Genomic DNA, 16186 nt, shown 5'->3' with positions numbered 1-16186 from the left:
ACTGAGTCATTTTAGACTGGTGCTTTACCAAATCAAAACATGGATTTGCCTTTGTTAGATATTGTCCCTCCTTCCATGTCTGTATTAACAGCAATTGCCTAATTTATAAAGGTTTTTGCTGATAATTACTGGCTGTGACTATTTCTAGTGCACTTCAGACACAATAGCAATTCATACTATTGAGACTGTTCTTCAAAATCACTTTGGAAAATCTTGGACACCTCCCTTGTGGCTGAGATGAACAAAAGCAGCAGAAACTCTCCTTTACTATTTCAATGGCCTATGAAAAATTGAACCTGAAGAACAAATCCATCTGCTCTTTCTTCTTAACACTTCCTCTCCATATACGAGTTTTGCTATAAAATGTAGTATAACTTTTACTTAGGAAAAATAAAATGTAAATTTTCAGAATAAAGACAGTTTCAGCACGTAATTTATTGGCTGTTGGAGAAGGTTAATTTGATATTCACCAATTATTCCTGCCCCTGAACTTTTCAGAATCTATAAAGAAATCTGTTACTGAAGGAATATGAACTGAACCAATCTGGAAGGGTTTAAGGGTTTATCTGCAAATCTTTTTCTGCAACTAATAAGTCACATACCATTTTGACTTCAAAATAATTGATCTAATGAAATTTAGAACTGGGTTTATAGATAATAAAAACTTAGATATGTATAATTAAACAAAAGGATCAAAAGCTGGCACAAAGTGAGCATACAGTTCACAGTTCACAGTCTAAGGAGACTTGGGAACACAGAGGGCATTCCTTAAAATATATCTATTTGGTACCATTTAGGTTGATGTTTTACAAGTGTGTTATCATTGCTAGCACTCAGTGACACTTAAAGGTCTAAATACACACATAGCATGCGTAAATAGTGGAGCTGATCTGTTAAAAGACAGCAGCTTGAGGTTATTTGGGCACAACCTCCAGTCCTGTTACCCTGGCGTGGCTTTGGGACCAGGCTATGCCCTGGTTCACAGCCACAGAAAGAGGGAGGGCAGAGGAGAAAGCTGTGACCCACTTGTATGAATTACACAGAGGTCCTTCCATGCTGGGAAGGTCTCCCCATCATCCAGGTGCTACAAGGAGTAGGGCACAATGCTTTTCCTATTTCCTTTTTGTTCCTCTTCGGGCAGATCTAGGCCTTCTTCACTCAAAGTTTGTGACATGCAGGAAGTCCCCTAATCCTTCAAAAATAGTCAAACCCAGCCAAATGTTCTCCAAGTGGGGATTTTTAGCACTTTTTCCTTGAGGAAATACAATATTCAGGGTTCTGTACATGTGCTCTATCACTCTCACTGTCTGCTCACAGCCCCCCAACTCCTCAGATGGAGGCTGCTTTAAATTGCATTTTGTAGAGGGCCAAAGCTTTCAAAGATGTAGATTCTGTACAGGATTTGTGTCCTACTGGCTGGTTAAAAACAAAGAGACCCCACCAGTAACTTCTGAAAGGGAAAATTTACAAACACCTTTGTGGTAGTTCAGAAATTCCTCTTGGAGAGATGTTAGAAATCAGTTGGTTTTGTAGCTTCTACTTATTAAGCAACTTGATCACATAATCTTTGTAAAAGTTAATAAATACCTGCATCTTACAGTGGATATTTGCATCATTATTTGTGTAAAACACAAAAAGCAGCAGTGAGGCACAGGGCGCTTAGTGAGATATTAAGAAATGGGGGAGGTTCCAGCTTTGCTGGTCTCACTCTTCCATCTTGGAGAGGCCCAGAGGGGAGAACATGTGCAAAGAGATAAGGAGAAAGCAACAGCTGGATGGTTATTTCCCCACCTCTTGGCTGCACATGAGTGCCAAGCTGCGAGATATTGCCCTGCATGCAGCACGCACTGCACAGCTTTGGGGCACAAACACAGTGGATAAGTTCATTTAATTAATGCTACTTTATTTTAGGGGGTGTGCAGGGGTTTGTGTGTTCCTGTCCTTCAGCAGACGCTTCCAAAATGACACAATTCTCTTCCAAAAGGAAGTCTGAAAGGAAAAAAATGCCCAGCAAATAATTCCACCCCCAACCTGCAGAGAGAAATAATCTCTCAAGGGCTCAGCCACTTCTCTCTTCAGTAAAATACGTCAGAATTTACTCTAGTACCCAAAGAAGGAAAATCTTTATTCACCCTTAAAAGAGTATAATAATTTGCAAACCTATGGCTCCCAGCTCCCTTGGTTAGCTGCTCACCCTCCTTGCACCTGAGCAGGTTCACCTGACCCTGCAGAGTCATCCTCCTCTCTTATAGCATTGGCTTTGTAACACATGCCAGCATTGAAAGGATTTCACAAGAGCTCCACAGGAACTTGGGGCACTGGGGGGACAATCCATGCATCTGTTCTTTGCCACAACAGAAGAGAAATTAGGGAATCAAAGAGCATGGTTGAAATACTCCTGTGTCCCTCTGTTGTTCTGACCCTGGTTCCATCTCCTATGTATTTCCTGCTTATGCAGGAACTGAATTCCTTTTTTATTCACACAAGTGTCTTGCCTGTTTTACCCAATTTCTTGTTCATCAAGTTGCATCATTTTAGACTCCAAAGGAAGTGATCCTTTAATATCAACCAGCTCTCTTGGACCCCTGTTCCCTGCAGGGCCTGTTCCTATGGGATTGCTCCAAGATCTCTGAAGAGGCTGCCTGGAGAAAGCCTCATCCTCTCGTGCTCAGGTGGCTTGTAGCCAACACCCACAGCAGGTCACCCCGAGCAGACAGCCCTATGAGCAGAGCCCTAAGTCTCAAGTCACTCATCACCCAGCCCAAGACACACTTTGAAACATCCCAAGCGCAGCCAGCGGATCCACGGTGCCTTCCCGGTCTGTCTTTCCCAAACAGCGCAGCCCTCCACAGCAACAGGCCAGTCACAGGAGCCAGCCCAGCACAGCTGTGCAGAGATCAGAGACCAGAGCCCTGGCACTGCACAGACACTGCCTGCAGAACCTGACACCAGCACCGGCCCAAACAAGAGAACCCCACGGTGGCTTCCCAGGCTGCCATGACTCGGCATCTCCACCGGCCATGAGAGCCTCTGGAAGGGAACAAAGGCTCTCTAACATCCAGTATCATGCACAAGCAGTTCTGCTACAACCATCACTGCAGCAGAAACCACAAATAATGCTGGAGCTTTGCCTTAAAAGCCACGGGTCCCTAGTTCTCAGCTCTGCAGCAAGGGCGCTGGGAAATTCAGTGTACAGGGGGCTGGGGTTTTCCAGTACACAGAGTTCTCAGGTGGGAAAGCCCCACTTGACACTCCTGCTGGAATGCCAGCTGCAGATAAAGGCATGGAGAAAGGGAAGGGAAAACCATGTTGCCTGTGTGTAAACAAATCAGAAGTTACATCTGAACAGCCACAAAGGATGAGACAGAAGAACAAAGCACCTTCCACATCAAAAAAAAAGTGACATTACACACAGGTGAGTCACAAGTGCAGAAATAGAAGAACTGAACAAACATCAAAAATACATCAGAATAATTTTCAGAAATTTACTAAAATGCACACAGATTTGTCACAAAAACAGTTGAACTCCACTGTATTTCAACAATAGGTTTATTTTAAGAAACATAACATGACATTAAGTAAAAATGCAAAATTGTGCAATTATGGCAAAATGTTTAAAAATCCACACATTTGCCCTCATAGGACTACAGTACTTCTTACTAACATACCTGAGCACTGAATGTTGGATGCCACTTCTCAACAGCCTCGCCAACAGGGAGCTCTTGGATCTCTTGTAGAACATACACACACTGCATGTCTGGTGCACCAAAACTGCTTTGAGTTACTCTGAATTTCATTGATGGAAGCAAGTGGAAATTACAAAATGTTTCCTTCTAAAGTAAGTAATAATTTTGGAAGAGATTTACACTCACCTAAGTTCTTACAACACTAAAAATTCATTTCATAAAGGGAAAAAAACAAATGCAAAAAAAAAAATTCGAAATGAGCAAAATGTACAGATTACTGTTCAAATATTATCAGTACCTTTGGTGCAATTATTTTTTTTGTGCTGTGCAAGTTTACTTAAGCCTGACTCTAAAGCAAAACTTTACCAGGAATCTGATTTTCAGCATAATGTAGAAGCATTTAAGAATTGGCAAAATGTCACAGCTACATTACTGTCTCAACAAACTCCTCATGCAAAAGATTTAGTATATTCTACTCCCACAGCAATTTCCAGGATTTAGCTTTCAAACACATGACAGACTTGGATCACACCCTCAGTTTGAATGGTTAAACAGAATGGAGATCTTCGTACTTTAGTGCAGATAAACAAAATTAACAAACCTACTGCAGAATTAACCACAGCATATTGTACTTCTATACATCACATGACCAGTCAACTGCTAACTCAATTCTATTTCATAGTTTCAAGTAATATATTGAAATTTGTTCTACTAAATAAATATAGATTGTCAAAAAGCAGCAAGAAATCTTGTAAATAGTCAACCAAGCTCAAAAAAAAAAAAAAAAAAAAGAAAAACAAACAAAGAAACAAGGGAAAAGTTACATAACACTTTGCAAAAAAAAATGGTCTTACACACAAATGCAACACTGTTAGGGAGGGTGCTTCAGAAAGCTTGCAGCTAGAGGCCTACAACAGCGCAAAGAGAGCTAGCCAAGGACTAAGGATCGTTAGTCAACAATTAAATTAGTTGTACTTCTCAGAAAACCCCTTATTCTTGGCTATGCATATAGATAAAACTATCCAGAAGAAAACTAAACAAAGAAACAACACACCTCAACACTGTTGGAAAACGCAGTCTTAGCAAGAGTTGCCAAATTCAGGGAAAAAAACCAAAATGCAGGTGCTCGCATTGGAAGAAGAGTTTGGTGAATCTCTGGAAGATGAGGTATGTAATGCAAAGAGGCATTTTTATTTTCCTTTTCATTTCACAGTTTTTTGTTTGTTTTTGCCTCTCAAACATTTTGTGCAAGAATTAATAAATAGAACCAGATGAGTATTTTCATGTATTAGGAAGATTCCATTTGGGAACAGGAAGACCACATAGTAAACAAACATTATCCAAATCCTCAGCCATGCCAGGGGGATAAACAATGAGCTCAATATTTGGCTGACTGAAATATCAGCTGTTAAGCCAGATAATGGTAAGCACTTTCAGGCAGTGACGGCCAGTGCCATGTCAAGTTAACTGGTTTACTTAGGTCAACAAGAAAAAACAGGAAAGAGTAAGATAACTTAAAGCTCTGCAAAAAGTAGAGCTGTAAGAAACCTGGTAAATTAGAGCTGATGCAAGTTTTAGGAGTCCTCTTTTCCCTTTTAAATCCAATTTTCACTACTGAAGTAGAGGCTGAACTTCGAACTTATTTACTTTTAAAAAATAAGTTAAATGTTAAATACATAAAGGCAAGTGTTGCAATATATTCCTTATTCTGTATTTCCCCTAAGATTATTTAAGCCATGGATGCTTATTGTCAATTTTGCTTTAATACACTGTATAATGCTGACAGCTCAGTAGTGCAATTTTTTCACATTATAGAACAGAAGGAAATAGAAGATAGTTGGGGGCTTGACTGCAAAGAGAAAAGAAAAACAACTTGCAAAGTTAAACCACACTTTTCCAAATCACCAGAGCACATGCCAACTCTGCACATAGCACTGTACTGTAGTGGAGACAGAATGAACACTCCACACAAAGAGAAAAAATAAAAGAGAATCAGTATTATTAAGGCCATATCCTGTCACCATTCTGTGCAAGAACACCACTGCAGTAAAAATGTTACGTTAGAAAAGAATCTGATGACAGGACAGGGCCTGAAGACAGACACACACTCCATGGAAAATAACAGGCTGTCTTAAACAGTAGCAGAAGGCTGGCCCAGTTCAGACAAACAAGTATTAAAAATGTACTAGCACCATCAACTTTTGGGTTAAAGCCCTTTACGGGGTGAAAAAAAAAGTTTTTAATCAGTGTTAAAAAAAGTTTTTACAGCACTACACCTATGTGGCAAAAAACAGGTTTTGGGGTTTTTTCCCCACTATCATTAAGCTCAATCTCAACAAAAATCCACAGACAGGAACTGGCACAACAATATGAACAGGCCTCCATCCGGGGCAAAGGTACTCCACAATCCAATTCTGACTTGAGTTTTTCTTCCAAAATGCAGTGCACAAACAACATCACAAACATCTTAGCAGACTTCAAGAACAGTACAAAAAGAAGAGATCATTATGAATCACGATCTACCATTCCTCTGTATATACTTTCAATCTAAATAAAATTTAAAAAAAAGCAACAAAACTTAGTGATATTGCCTCAAATTTTACCCGTATTAAAAAAAAAAGAGAAATAGAAGAAAAGTCACTTCAACACATCTTGGACATCCTTAACTATTAATGCTAGATTTTCTTTCACTGTAGTGCATAGGTATCCTGACTCTTTCACTTAATTTGCTTTTACCACAAAAAAAAACCTTTAGTATGACATGATTAAGTGTTTACCAGAAAAAAAATGCTGATAATTGCACTTTGTAACCTCCTTCTCATTTCCTATGAAAATATCAGTAAATATGAAACTGAACCAACAAGTCCCTCCCCAGACTGCAACCTTTAAAGAGCACCCATCCCCATATACAAAAAACTGTCTGTTTCATCTTACAATAAATACTGACAGAATTTCTTTGTTTTCTTTTATGACGTGTTTCCTATAGCATCAAATTACCACTGAAATCACTAAGGCCTGTCACTGAAAAAAACAAACAAACAAACAAAAAAAAACCAAAAAAAAAAAACCAAAAAAAAAAAGAATTTAAATAACTTTCTGAAGACACTGCGGATACAATTTAGCAACAACACATTCAAAATGCCGGCCTAAATCCCAGAGCCTGTCTGGAGTCTCGTAGACTTTCTGCCACTGGTCAGTGACCTCATCATACTGGTAGAGTGAATTCTTCCTGCTGGTTCTGAAAACGTGTTCTTCAACAGTGACTTGAGTAGCTCTGACAAAGAGATGGAGTTTGTTTTTGAGGAGAACAAGTTTTATGTACGGATTGATGGACTGGTCACACGGGAAGTCTTTTTTTCGAGTCCACTTGTTCTGTTCGATGTCGTAGGCCTCGACGGTGAACATGCGCTGATGGTTCCCACACGTGCCAGCTATGTAGTAGATGGAGTCGTTGTACACTGTTGCCAAGCCTTGGATTCTAGGCACAGTCATTGGGGTCAGAAATCCCCAGTAATCCTTCTGAGGATCGTAGCAAAGGAAGAACTCCCCTGAAAAGAGAGGAAAAATAAAACATAACTCATGTTTTGTTTCCAGACCAACAATTCTGCAGCAGTTAAGCTCTGAAGTACGCTCTTCCACAGACAGAAAGACTCTAAATTTCCTAGAGCCTGCATCCCAAAACAAACACCCCAGCACCATCAAATGCTTTCCTTTTAGTGCTTTACAAAAACATTAATAGCACGACTAAAACCTACATCGAGTTTCTGGTTCAGCTGAAGCAGAGGGAATTTGAAGCGCATCAGAAACACATTTTACAGAGTTTCAAGGTATCCTTTATTACTTCTAAAGCACGCTTTTTAATCTGGGACAAAACCTTTCAAGATTCCTGTCTTGAAACATCTGAAGTACATTTGTAAAGACCTTAAAGAGTGAAACAATGTGTCCTCTGCAGATAGGGAGTCTCACGATTATTTGCTCAGGCTTAGCAACCTTCAAACCCAGAATTCTGTCTTATACCAAACTCAGATTTTGAAGTTACTGGTATCAGGTGGCTGGGTTACACATTTAGGCTGATTTGCTTGAAAGGAGGCCAGGTGAGAACCTGCATGAAGCTACTGATTCATGGTTAGGTTTGTGGTTAGATTATAAAACACCTCTGCTGCTCAGTGCACAGAGCAGCAGCTACAGACTGCAGATAAAGGAAGTTCAGATGACCAAAAACTCACGCTCTGTACATTTCATGAAAAGAATATGGATAAAGACCACCTTGACTTTCATAAAGTCCAGTGGGAGAAAGGCCTTACATCTGCCAAATGCTAGCATAATTCAAATCATACGTGATTTCACGTGGCTATCTTAATGACTTTAACCGAGCTGTTGTGTGACCAAACACCTCAAGTATAACAAAGAACACAGAAGTGAGGCAATAAAATTGGTGGAACATAGTTTAAGAGATAGTCTTACAGGTAATACTAATTTTGATTATTCAGTTTTGTTCCACTGTGCAATCTCCAGTGACTGACACTTGCATTCCATAGGCATTTTCCCACTCTCATCAATTCTTGTTGATGGCATCTAACTTTGGAGTTTTCCCTAGAAAAATTACTAAAAGCTAACTTCTTTGTACTACAGCACAACTCAATCAAGGTTTTTTCTAGCCACCCATAACACTGCTCTTCAGAATTTGCTGGTTAGCACAGGAAATAGCTTATTTGTATGAGTAGTCAGTTGTCACTTAAAGTATTGAAGCACAGAATCAGTGCAGCTAAAATTTGTGAACAAAGTGCACTCTTATTCTGTAGGTTATAATAATATCATCCACCTTTTATGAGTTCTAAGAAACATTAAAGGAACAAATACTAAGTTCAGTATTCTTCAGCATTCCTTTCTAACCACTTAAAGCAGACATCTGACCCAAGAGAGATTTAAAGAACTTTTTAGCACAACAGAACTATTTAAGGCCACAACCAACAAGAGTAGAACATGATACAGAAACAACGGAAGAAGAAAACTGCAAGTCACATGGAAGATCACGAATGCAAAGTCAAGAAATAATGTTAACTTCTTCTGGGAAGTAATAAGGATCTTACAGTACTGTCTATCCTGTTTCTTTCCCATCGTCCAGCTTTGTATGGAAGTGACCCAAGAAGGAGCTGGTGTGTATCTGAGACCCCAGCTTTGTGCAGGTGTTTACAGAGGTGGCCCTCAGCAAAACAAAACTGGGACACCTCCCCCTCCTTCCTTCTTTCCCACTTTGCTCTTACCACAGCCTCAGAGCAGTCTCAGCACTTTTCAGTGTGCACTGAGTGTAAAGGCAGTACTGTAATTAGTGACCAAAGAAACAGAGTTAACTAAGAGAGATGCTTTATCTCTTTCTAGTTTCTAAGATGACTTCAGAAAGCAGGGTAGGGCAGGAAATGAAGACTTAGACATCATTAATCAACTTCTACAAGTCACCAAGAATAAAGACACCAGGAATTTTCTCAGCTTTAGCCAAGGAAAATGCAAAGTGCTTTTTCACAGGACAGTATCTTTCCTTCAGCTTTGGTGCATTTCACCCAGGTAAAGATTTAATAAAGAATTTTCAGAATTAATTTGAATACTGTATTGTTGACTCAGAATACCACAAAAAATACCGTCTGTGCAATAACTCAGTACTACAACTTCATGACACATTGCCAGGGCATGAGAATTCGAGCAGCAACCTCCCTCTTCCTAGTTCCCCCTCTCTTCCCCCCACCGTGCCCCATTGCCCAAGGGGTTTTTCCAAATTGCTTAAGAAAACAGAGACCGTCAGAATGAACAATCCCCACTTCCAGTAAAACACCACAGAGGCAGTCAAACCACCTTACCCTGTAAAACATAAATGTTATCCTTATACTCCACAGCACTGTGGAACTCCATTGCCACTGGCATGGGACACACAGCTGTCCAGCAGTTCTCCCGGCTGTCATAGCACTCCACAGACTTGAGGGAGTTCCGCCCATCTCCTTCATAAACTCTCCCCCCGATGGCGTACAGCTTCCCACAGCAGTGAACCAACTTGCAGCCTATTCTGGCCCGCAGCAAAGGAGCCTTGGGAATCCACCTATTGCCAGAGTGATCGTACATCCAAAAATCACTCTCGGCCCGGTGGTCGATGGAGACCTCGCTGCTGCTCGGCCTGTAACCACCCGCAATGTAAATGTCGTTATCAGGAGACACGAGAATTCCCACCTCCCTCAAGTCATTTGGTGGCTTGCATAGTTTAAACACTCTCCCTGTGACCGAATCTAAACAAGGCACTGTTTGCTTCTTTCCTGAGTGTTTGTGGGCAGCATCGAAGCATATGATCATTTCGGAAGCGGTCATTCCAAGCCGTTGTGTGTAGCCATTGGCACTGGGTTGTCCCTTTTGTACACAGCTTTTGGCCATCGCCTGTGCAAACGCGGGAGGGATTTTCTCTAAAAATGTCTCATCCAACAGAGGCATACGGATGCATTTGGCAAATATTTCTGGAAGGTGCACTTCTCTCTTATTTTGTTCATGCTCAAACCACCTTATAATGCTCTCATAAACATGTTCTTCCTTATCTACATTTAAATCATCACTGTTGAGGATACTTATCAGTTGGTCTTTTCTCAACTGAAGAAACTCTTGCTCTTTGGTGACACTCAGAAACTTCTTGCGAATGTAGTCTTGTGACCTGTCTTTGAGTTCCTGATGACCATAGTGATCAGCAAAGATGAACACCCCAATGGAGTTCTGTGGGTCCAAATGACTGATCATGTATTTAGCACACTGGTCTTGTATGGAAGGGATCTGGAAGATACTGGCTGCAGTGAACAAAGCTTGAACGTTGGCCTCTGTCAGCACTACTCTGGAGGTATATGCATAGTTCAACACTAAATGCATCGACTCTGCCTCGACACCAACGATCCGAACTTCCTTCTGGGTGCTCTCGGTAAGGCCGCTCGTGAACATCGATCTGCAAAGCAGAAACATCCAGCAGTTTGTCTGGAACTACCTTTAGCTACCGGCACAAAATCAAACATATTGTACAGCTAGTCCCAATGCGTTTGCCCCTCTGTCAGCACAAACACATTTTTCACAGGTGTTAAACTTTCCTGTTGGGGTGACTAAATTTAAGATCATTTCTACATTTACTGAAACAAAAGTGGAACTTCTTGCTTAATTATCTCACTAACCCCATGTTAAAATTCACTGAGTTTACAAGCAAAAAGATCTTGACATTTCCAAGTCTTTGCATTCAACCTTCAACAAGTTATTTCATATGTTTACTCGAGCATGCTAAAATATGTAATTTGAGATGAAAACAAGTAGTTTCAATATGTTCTTACTGTATCCCTGATACCCTCAGTACCAGGGGCAGTCTTGCTTGGTTTAAAATTGTGTGACATTGTCTCCAATGAAACTTTCCTTTGAGAAACAGACACAGATAATCCACTGACCTTAAAAGAACAATAATCTTTACTTGCTAGGTGCACTATATTATCTATAAATACACAGAACTTATTTTCATTAAATGAAAACCTTAAAAAATCATGCCTATACTAATATTCTGCCTGCTTTGATCCCCACTAGAACAATGGATGGTTTTACCTGAAATAAGGACTGATTGCAGCAAGAACATTCCTATGACAGGAGAATGTCTTCCCATGATCCACTTCCACCACAATATCTGTCAGCTGTCCTTCATCATACATGGTCTTCAGCTGTTGGAGAATACTACAAGCATGGAAAGGGTCCATTCCACTGCTGGCTTGGTTTGAGGGAGGGACTCCGTTCAGTGTTTGTGAAAACTGACTTGGTTCTACGAAGCAAAATTGAAACTTTAACAGAAAACAACCAATAACAAAAAAAACCTCCAAAAACCCATGCATGACCAAGAATTAGCACAAACTGATATTCCATACTTCCTCAGCATCATCATCCTTCAACAGCAAGCCGAACACTGTCACGGGTGTGTAAATACATAAATATCTTTTCCTCCTTTTCACAATGTACATGTCAGTTACCAGTCAACTATAAAGTCCTGTTCTATCCCCCTGTAGAGTTTATATCCATTAAGGAAAACTATACAAATACTTCACACAACTGGGGAAGGGGAAATCAAATCAAGAAACACAACACTTATGGACATTTAAAACAAAAAGGAACACAGAGGAATAAAATAAGTCCCCAGACTCCCCCCACCATTACACAAGTCTGTATGTAAATATTTAACTTCACATTGAAACAGGAACTGGCTCCTGCCCTACACAAGTAATGGCTGGAGCAGAGGCTCATGAAGAAACAGCCCTACAATAAGTCTTAACTTAAACCCACATAAATTTGTAAATAGTTATATGTTTTCTCTACAAATAAAACAGAATTATAATTTGAAATTTCTCAGGTGTGAAGGAGCTCATATATCACCGTGGAAACATATTTAGTAGAGCATATGCTGCTAAATAACATGTGATAAGCCTAATTAAGTAAATCCCAAAGTGAAAATTGAGCAATAGCTCAAGCACAAAAATCTGTTTCGTAATAGCACCAAAATTTTTACGCAACAAAAACAACAAAGGAGAGCTCAAAAGAAAAACATTAGGTGGCCAGAGCTGCAAATCAGGTAAAGCTGCTGACTGCAACAGAGTGCTTCCAACAACATTTAGGCAACACAAAGGGGCAAAGAGGAGAGAGAGCACATCCATTTTCACAGAAGCCTTTCGTCATCCGCGCTCCCCTCTCCCCCAGCAGGGGGGTCCCTCACGGGACAGCCTCCTTCCAGCCTCACACAGACACCGCTGCCCCGCACAGCCCCGCTCCCACAGCCCCGCTCCCACAGCCCCGCTCCCACAGCCCCGCTCAGGCGCCCTCCCCTCACGCCATCAGCTCCCACAGCCGAGCACCGCTGCCCCGCCACGGACCTCTCGCAGCGCGGGCACCCCCGAGCCCCCTCACACGGTGCTCCCCGCCAGCACAGGCCCGAAGCCCCTCATCGCCACTCCCCGCACAGACTTCCCCCCGACGCACAGGCCCTGCTATCCTTCACCACGACCGCCCCTCTGGCACCGGGCGCTGCCCCGTCGCCCCGCACCGACCTCCCAGCGCTGCCATCCTGGGCCCCGCTCGGGCAGCGGCTCCGGGGGCGGCCCGGCAGGAAATGTCACCGCGCCGCTTCCCCCGCTCACCGCCGGCCGCGCACCCCGCAGCATCAACAGCACCGATTGGTCAGTGCCCCCACGGCCTGCCGGGACATGTAGTGCGGGCCCGCAGCCCTTCGCGCGCGGGACCTGCCGGGAGTTGTAGTCCCTCCGGAGCGGGATGCCTGGGAGTTGTAGTTCCCGGGGGGAGGCGGGCCCTGCCGGTCGCGTAGCAACGAGGCGGCGGCGCCATTTTGGGCCCTGGGGCAGGGCCTCGTGGGCAGCGTCAGCGCCTCGTCCCGGCGGGGTGGGATGTGCTCCCCCTCAGCCGGGACAGCCGGCAGAACTGGCCTCTCCAGAGGGGTAAATCACCCCCTCCGCCCCCAAACCCTGCAGTTCTCCTGCCCACGCTGAGCTGTGGCTCCTGGGGCGAAGCCTCGCTGCGGGGAGCCGAGGTGCCACCCGGAGACCCGGCAGGGAAGGGCGCAGAAATGCCTGCCAGCGTCCTAATGCTGCAGGGCTGTGGCGAGGGGCAGGATGTGAGACCCATAGCTGTGCAAGGTTGAATTAACCTTTAATAGGAACCAGTAATCGGCTGCTTGGTCTGAAAGCTTGTTACATCAGGAATACTCTGAATTTTTCCAGGGTTGGTAACCCCAGCACGCTGTGGGCAGCCGGATCAGCCTCACCTGTCCCGCAGAGCTGCTGAATGACCGCAGCACACAAGTGACCATTTCATTGCCCCTGACCCTTAATGGCACATTTCTCTCTCCATCCCAGAGGTCAAGTGGATGATAGTCACCAGGTTTTCCAGTTTTCTAAAGCAATTAGCCGCTGGTCTCATTCTTGGGAACTGTATCGTTATCAGGTGTTTGTTGTGGAAGAGTTTTGAGGTTTTTTTCTTTGTGGAACGCAATTAATGAAGAATTAAATAATGGAAGCATTGCAAAATCGTGTATATTTTCCCTGGTTCTACGCAAAGCAGATTTAATACAGCTTCACAGCTTTTAGCTGGGAAGTTTTGTTCAGGGAAAAAAAAAAGCAAACAAAACCAATTTGAATAATATTTTTAAATTAATTTCAGTTAACTCTGAGGAATTAGTAGCCTGAGTACATGAGCACTTCTCCAAAGCAGGTGAATATAAAGGCAGTGCCACCCCACTGGTTTTACTTTTGCTTGCAAGGCACAGCCTTCCCCTCACTCAGCAATTATCAGTGGTGTCCAGGCTGCTCCGATGATAATGCTGCACAACGCAGGAGTGATGGAGACTCTGATGAAGGAGGTGTAAAAGAAAATAGAACTTCACGTCTGCAAATCGATTCTGCAGTTTTCCAATTTCCCCATTCAGCAACGGCACGGCCTGTGAAATTGTCCCTAGAAATCTGAAACGAAGGGATGGAGAATTCCTCTACTCTTACCCTTTAGCAAATGACATTGCCTGATACAGTTCATTTCCTTCGGTGTGGGCGCATGGGCCGGGCTGGATTAGTGTTAAAATGCAGAAGCCAAATGTAGAATGTTTTTTAATACAAATCCCGCATTGAACTGGCACTTTGGAGCGTGAGCCTTTCTGAAATAGCTTACTTTTGCATGGCTTTTGGTGAAGCAAGCAAATTGCCATACAAACAGGTTTAGATGTGCTTTAGGAGGCATCCATAGCAGCACCTTTGCTAAGGCTGAAGCCTTTCTCAAGTGGAATAACACCATCACCCTCTCCCCTCCCTGGAAACCTCCATCAGCGCTCCTAGGATGTAGCACCATGGAGCACTCCCATGGAAGGCTGGGGATCTGGGTTTTTCACCCAGTTCTGCACAGTGTTCCCTGCAACTCTGAAGGGCAGAATGAGATGTGTTGCCTGTGCAAGCTGCTCTGAAATCCGTGACAGTCACACACCATGTTAAAGCTTCATATAAATGGCATTTGCGTTGCACACAAATATTTGAGCCTGTTCTTTCAGAAATTACAAGATGCTTGAAGAATTCCATCTCCCTTCTGCTGCATCGTTTTCTTTCTCCTGTTGTTGTTTTGTCTGTGGAGTGATGCAGGCCCATATTTAAGTGTAGAAGTGAAAAATTGGGTTCTTAGCTTGATGCTGCCACAAATTTCTTCGTGCTGTTGATCAAATAATTTGATTTCATGAATTCTTGCTTTCCAGGAGACAATGGGGACCTGTGAATAGACATATGCATGTAAATCCTTTTATCTTATAATAGGTTTTGATACATATTTTAATAATTTTTGGTACTTTTTTTTTTTAGGTCTTCTGTCAGCAATGCACTGAAAGCTATTTAAGGATTTTTCAAGGATTTAAAGTCCTTGTTATTGATGGATCAGGATGCTTTCACTTGTGCTCTAATTTCACACCTAATGTATCATTCCTGGAGATAGAGCTTGAAAACATACACTTGGTGGAGAAATTTTCCCATTTGATATTCCAAAGGTTCAAAATAAAAATGAAACTGATAAGGAACAAACAGTCTATGTCTGTCTTTTATAAGTGATTAGAGAGATTGGACTGCTTAGAAACTCACAATTGGCACTGTGTGTTCTGGGATTCTTGCCTTCAGAATAAAAATGTCTTTGTCATGAGTTCAAGAGAGAAAAGAGGAAAAGGAAAAGGTTTCAGGAGAAAGTGGACAAAATACAAACTTTTTCAGATATTTGAGAACTTAGAAGATATCCATAAAAAGAGTTTGGGCAAACAATGAAGTTATTGAAAAGGTTTTCCTTTGTCATTGCACCTGCAGAACAAGTTAATTAGAAAACTGGTTCATCTGGTTGCCTTCAGCATAGGGACAGAGAGAACATCATATCTATGAAATGGTTGGTCTGGGTCACCTGGGAGTAACCTGCCCCAGTGCTCCTCCTGCACAAGAGAGGGGGCACAGAGCACTTTTGGAACAGGCAGCTCTTGCTACACAGTATTTGTTGTGTACAAAACTTCCCATGTTTTCTCCCGTCAGCAAAATGAAGATAAGAAATGCAACTGGACCAAAATTCATAGAAAATGTGAACCAGGGTTGCAGCTTTAAAAGGGAACAGATTTTAATCCACATGAATATTCCCATTTTTGTTTTGGATATCATGTTTACTTTAAAGTTGTAGGAAGAGGTCACTGCATCCTGTTTTCCTTTTTTTCCTTGCCCTTTTTACTGTTTTTTTTCACTGAAAAGAGGGCTGTGTGAAAGGAAGGCACAGCCTATCCCCACATGTTTCATATAACCTGAAAAGAGAAAACCAAAGGCTGCAGAAACTCTTTAGTTTTTCTTGACGTTATGAATGGTGGCATTTTTCATGACTCTTGAGTTTAAGCAAGCAAACAAAAATCCCACCAAAATAACCCCACAGTGATTTCCAACAAAATTGTTTAC

General features: G+C 42.3%; 1 protein-coding gene across 1 annotated transcript; it reads right to left on the bottom strand.

The window, feature by feature from the left end:
• Window positions 1-3531: 3531 nt before the first annotated feature.
• On the bottom strand, window positions 3532-12931 carry KBTBD8 (kelch repeat and BTB domain containing 8). Its single transcript, XM_068202207.1, has 4 exons — window positions 12773-12931; window positions 11289-11499; window positions 9539-10653; window positions 3532-7234 (listed from the first exon to the last, which is right to left on the bottom strand). Exons 1-4 carry the CDS (start codon window positions 12786-12788, stop codon window positions 6771-6773), a joined length of 1806 nt encoding a protein of 601 aa, XP_068058308.1. The 5' UTR covers window positions 12789-12931; the 3' UTR covers window positions 3532-6770.
• Between the last annotated feature and the right edge of the window lie 3255 nt (window positions 12932-16186).

The sequence above is a fragment of the Anomalospiza imberbis genome, chromosome 11 (genome assembly GCF_031753505.1).
Source record: "Anomalospiza imberbis isolate Cuckoo-Finch-1a 21T00152 chromosome 11, ASM3175350v1, whole genome shotgun sequence".
In the NCBI taxonomy this organism is placed as follows: Eukaryota; Metazoa; Chordata; class Aves; order Passeriformes; family Viduidae; genus Anomalospiza; species Anomalospiza imberbis.
The sequence above is the reverse complement of the archived record's forward strand: the minus strand, read 5'-3'. Positions and strand labels throughout refer to the sequence as shown.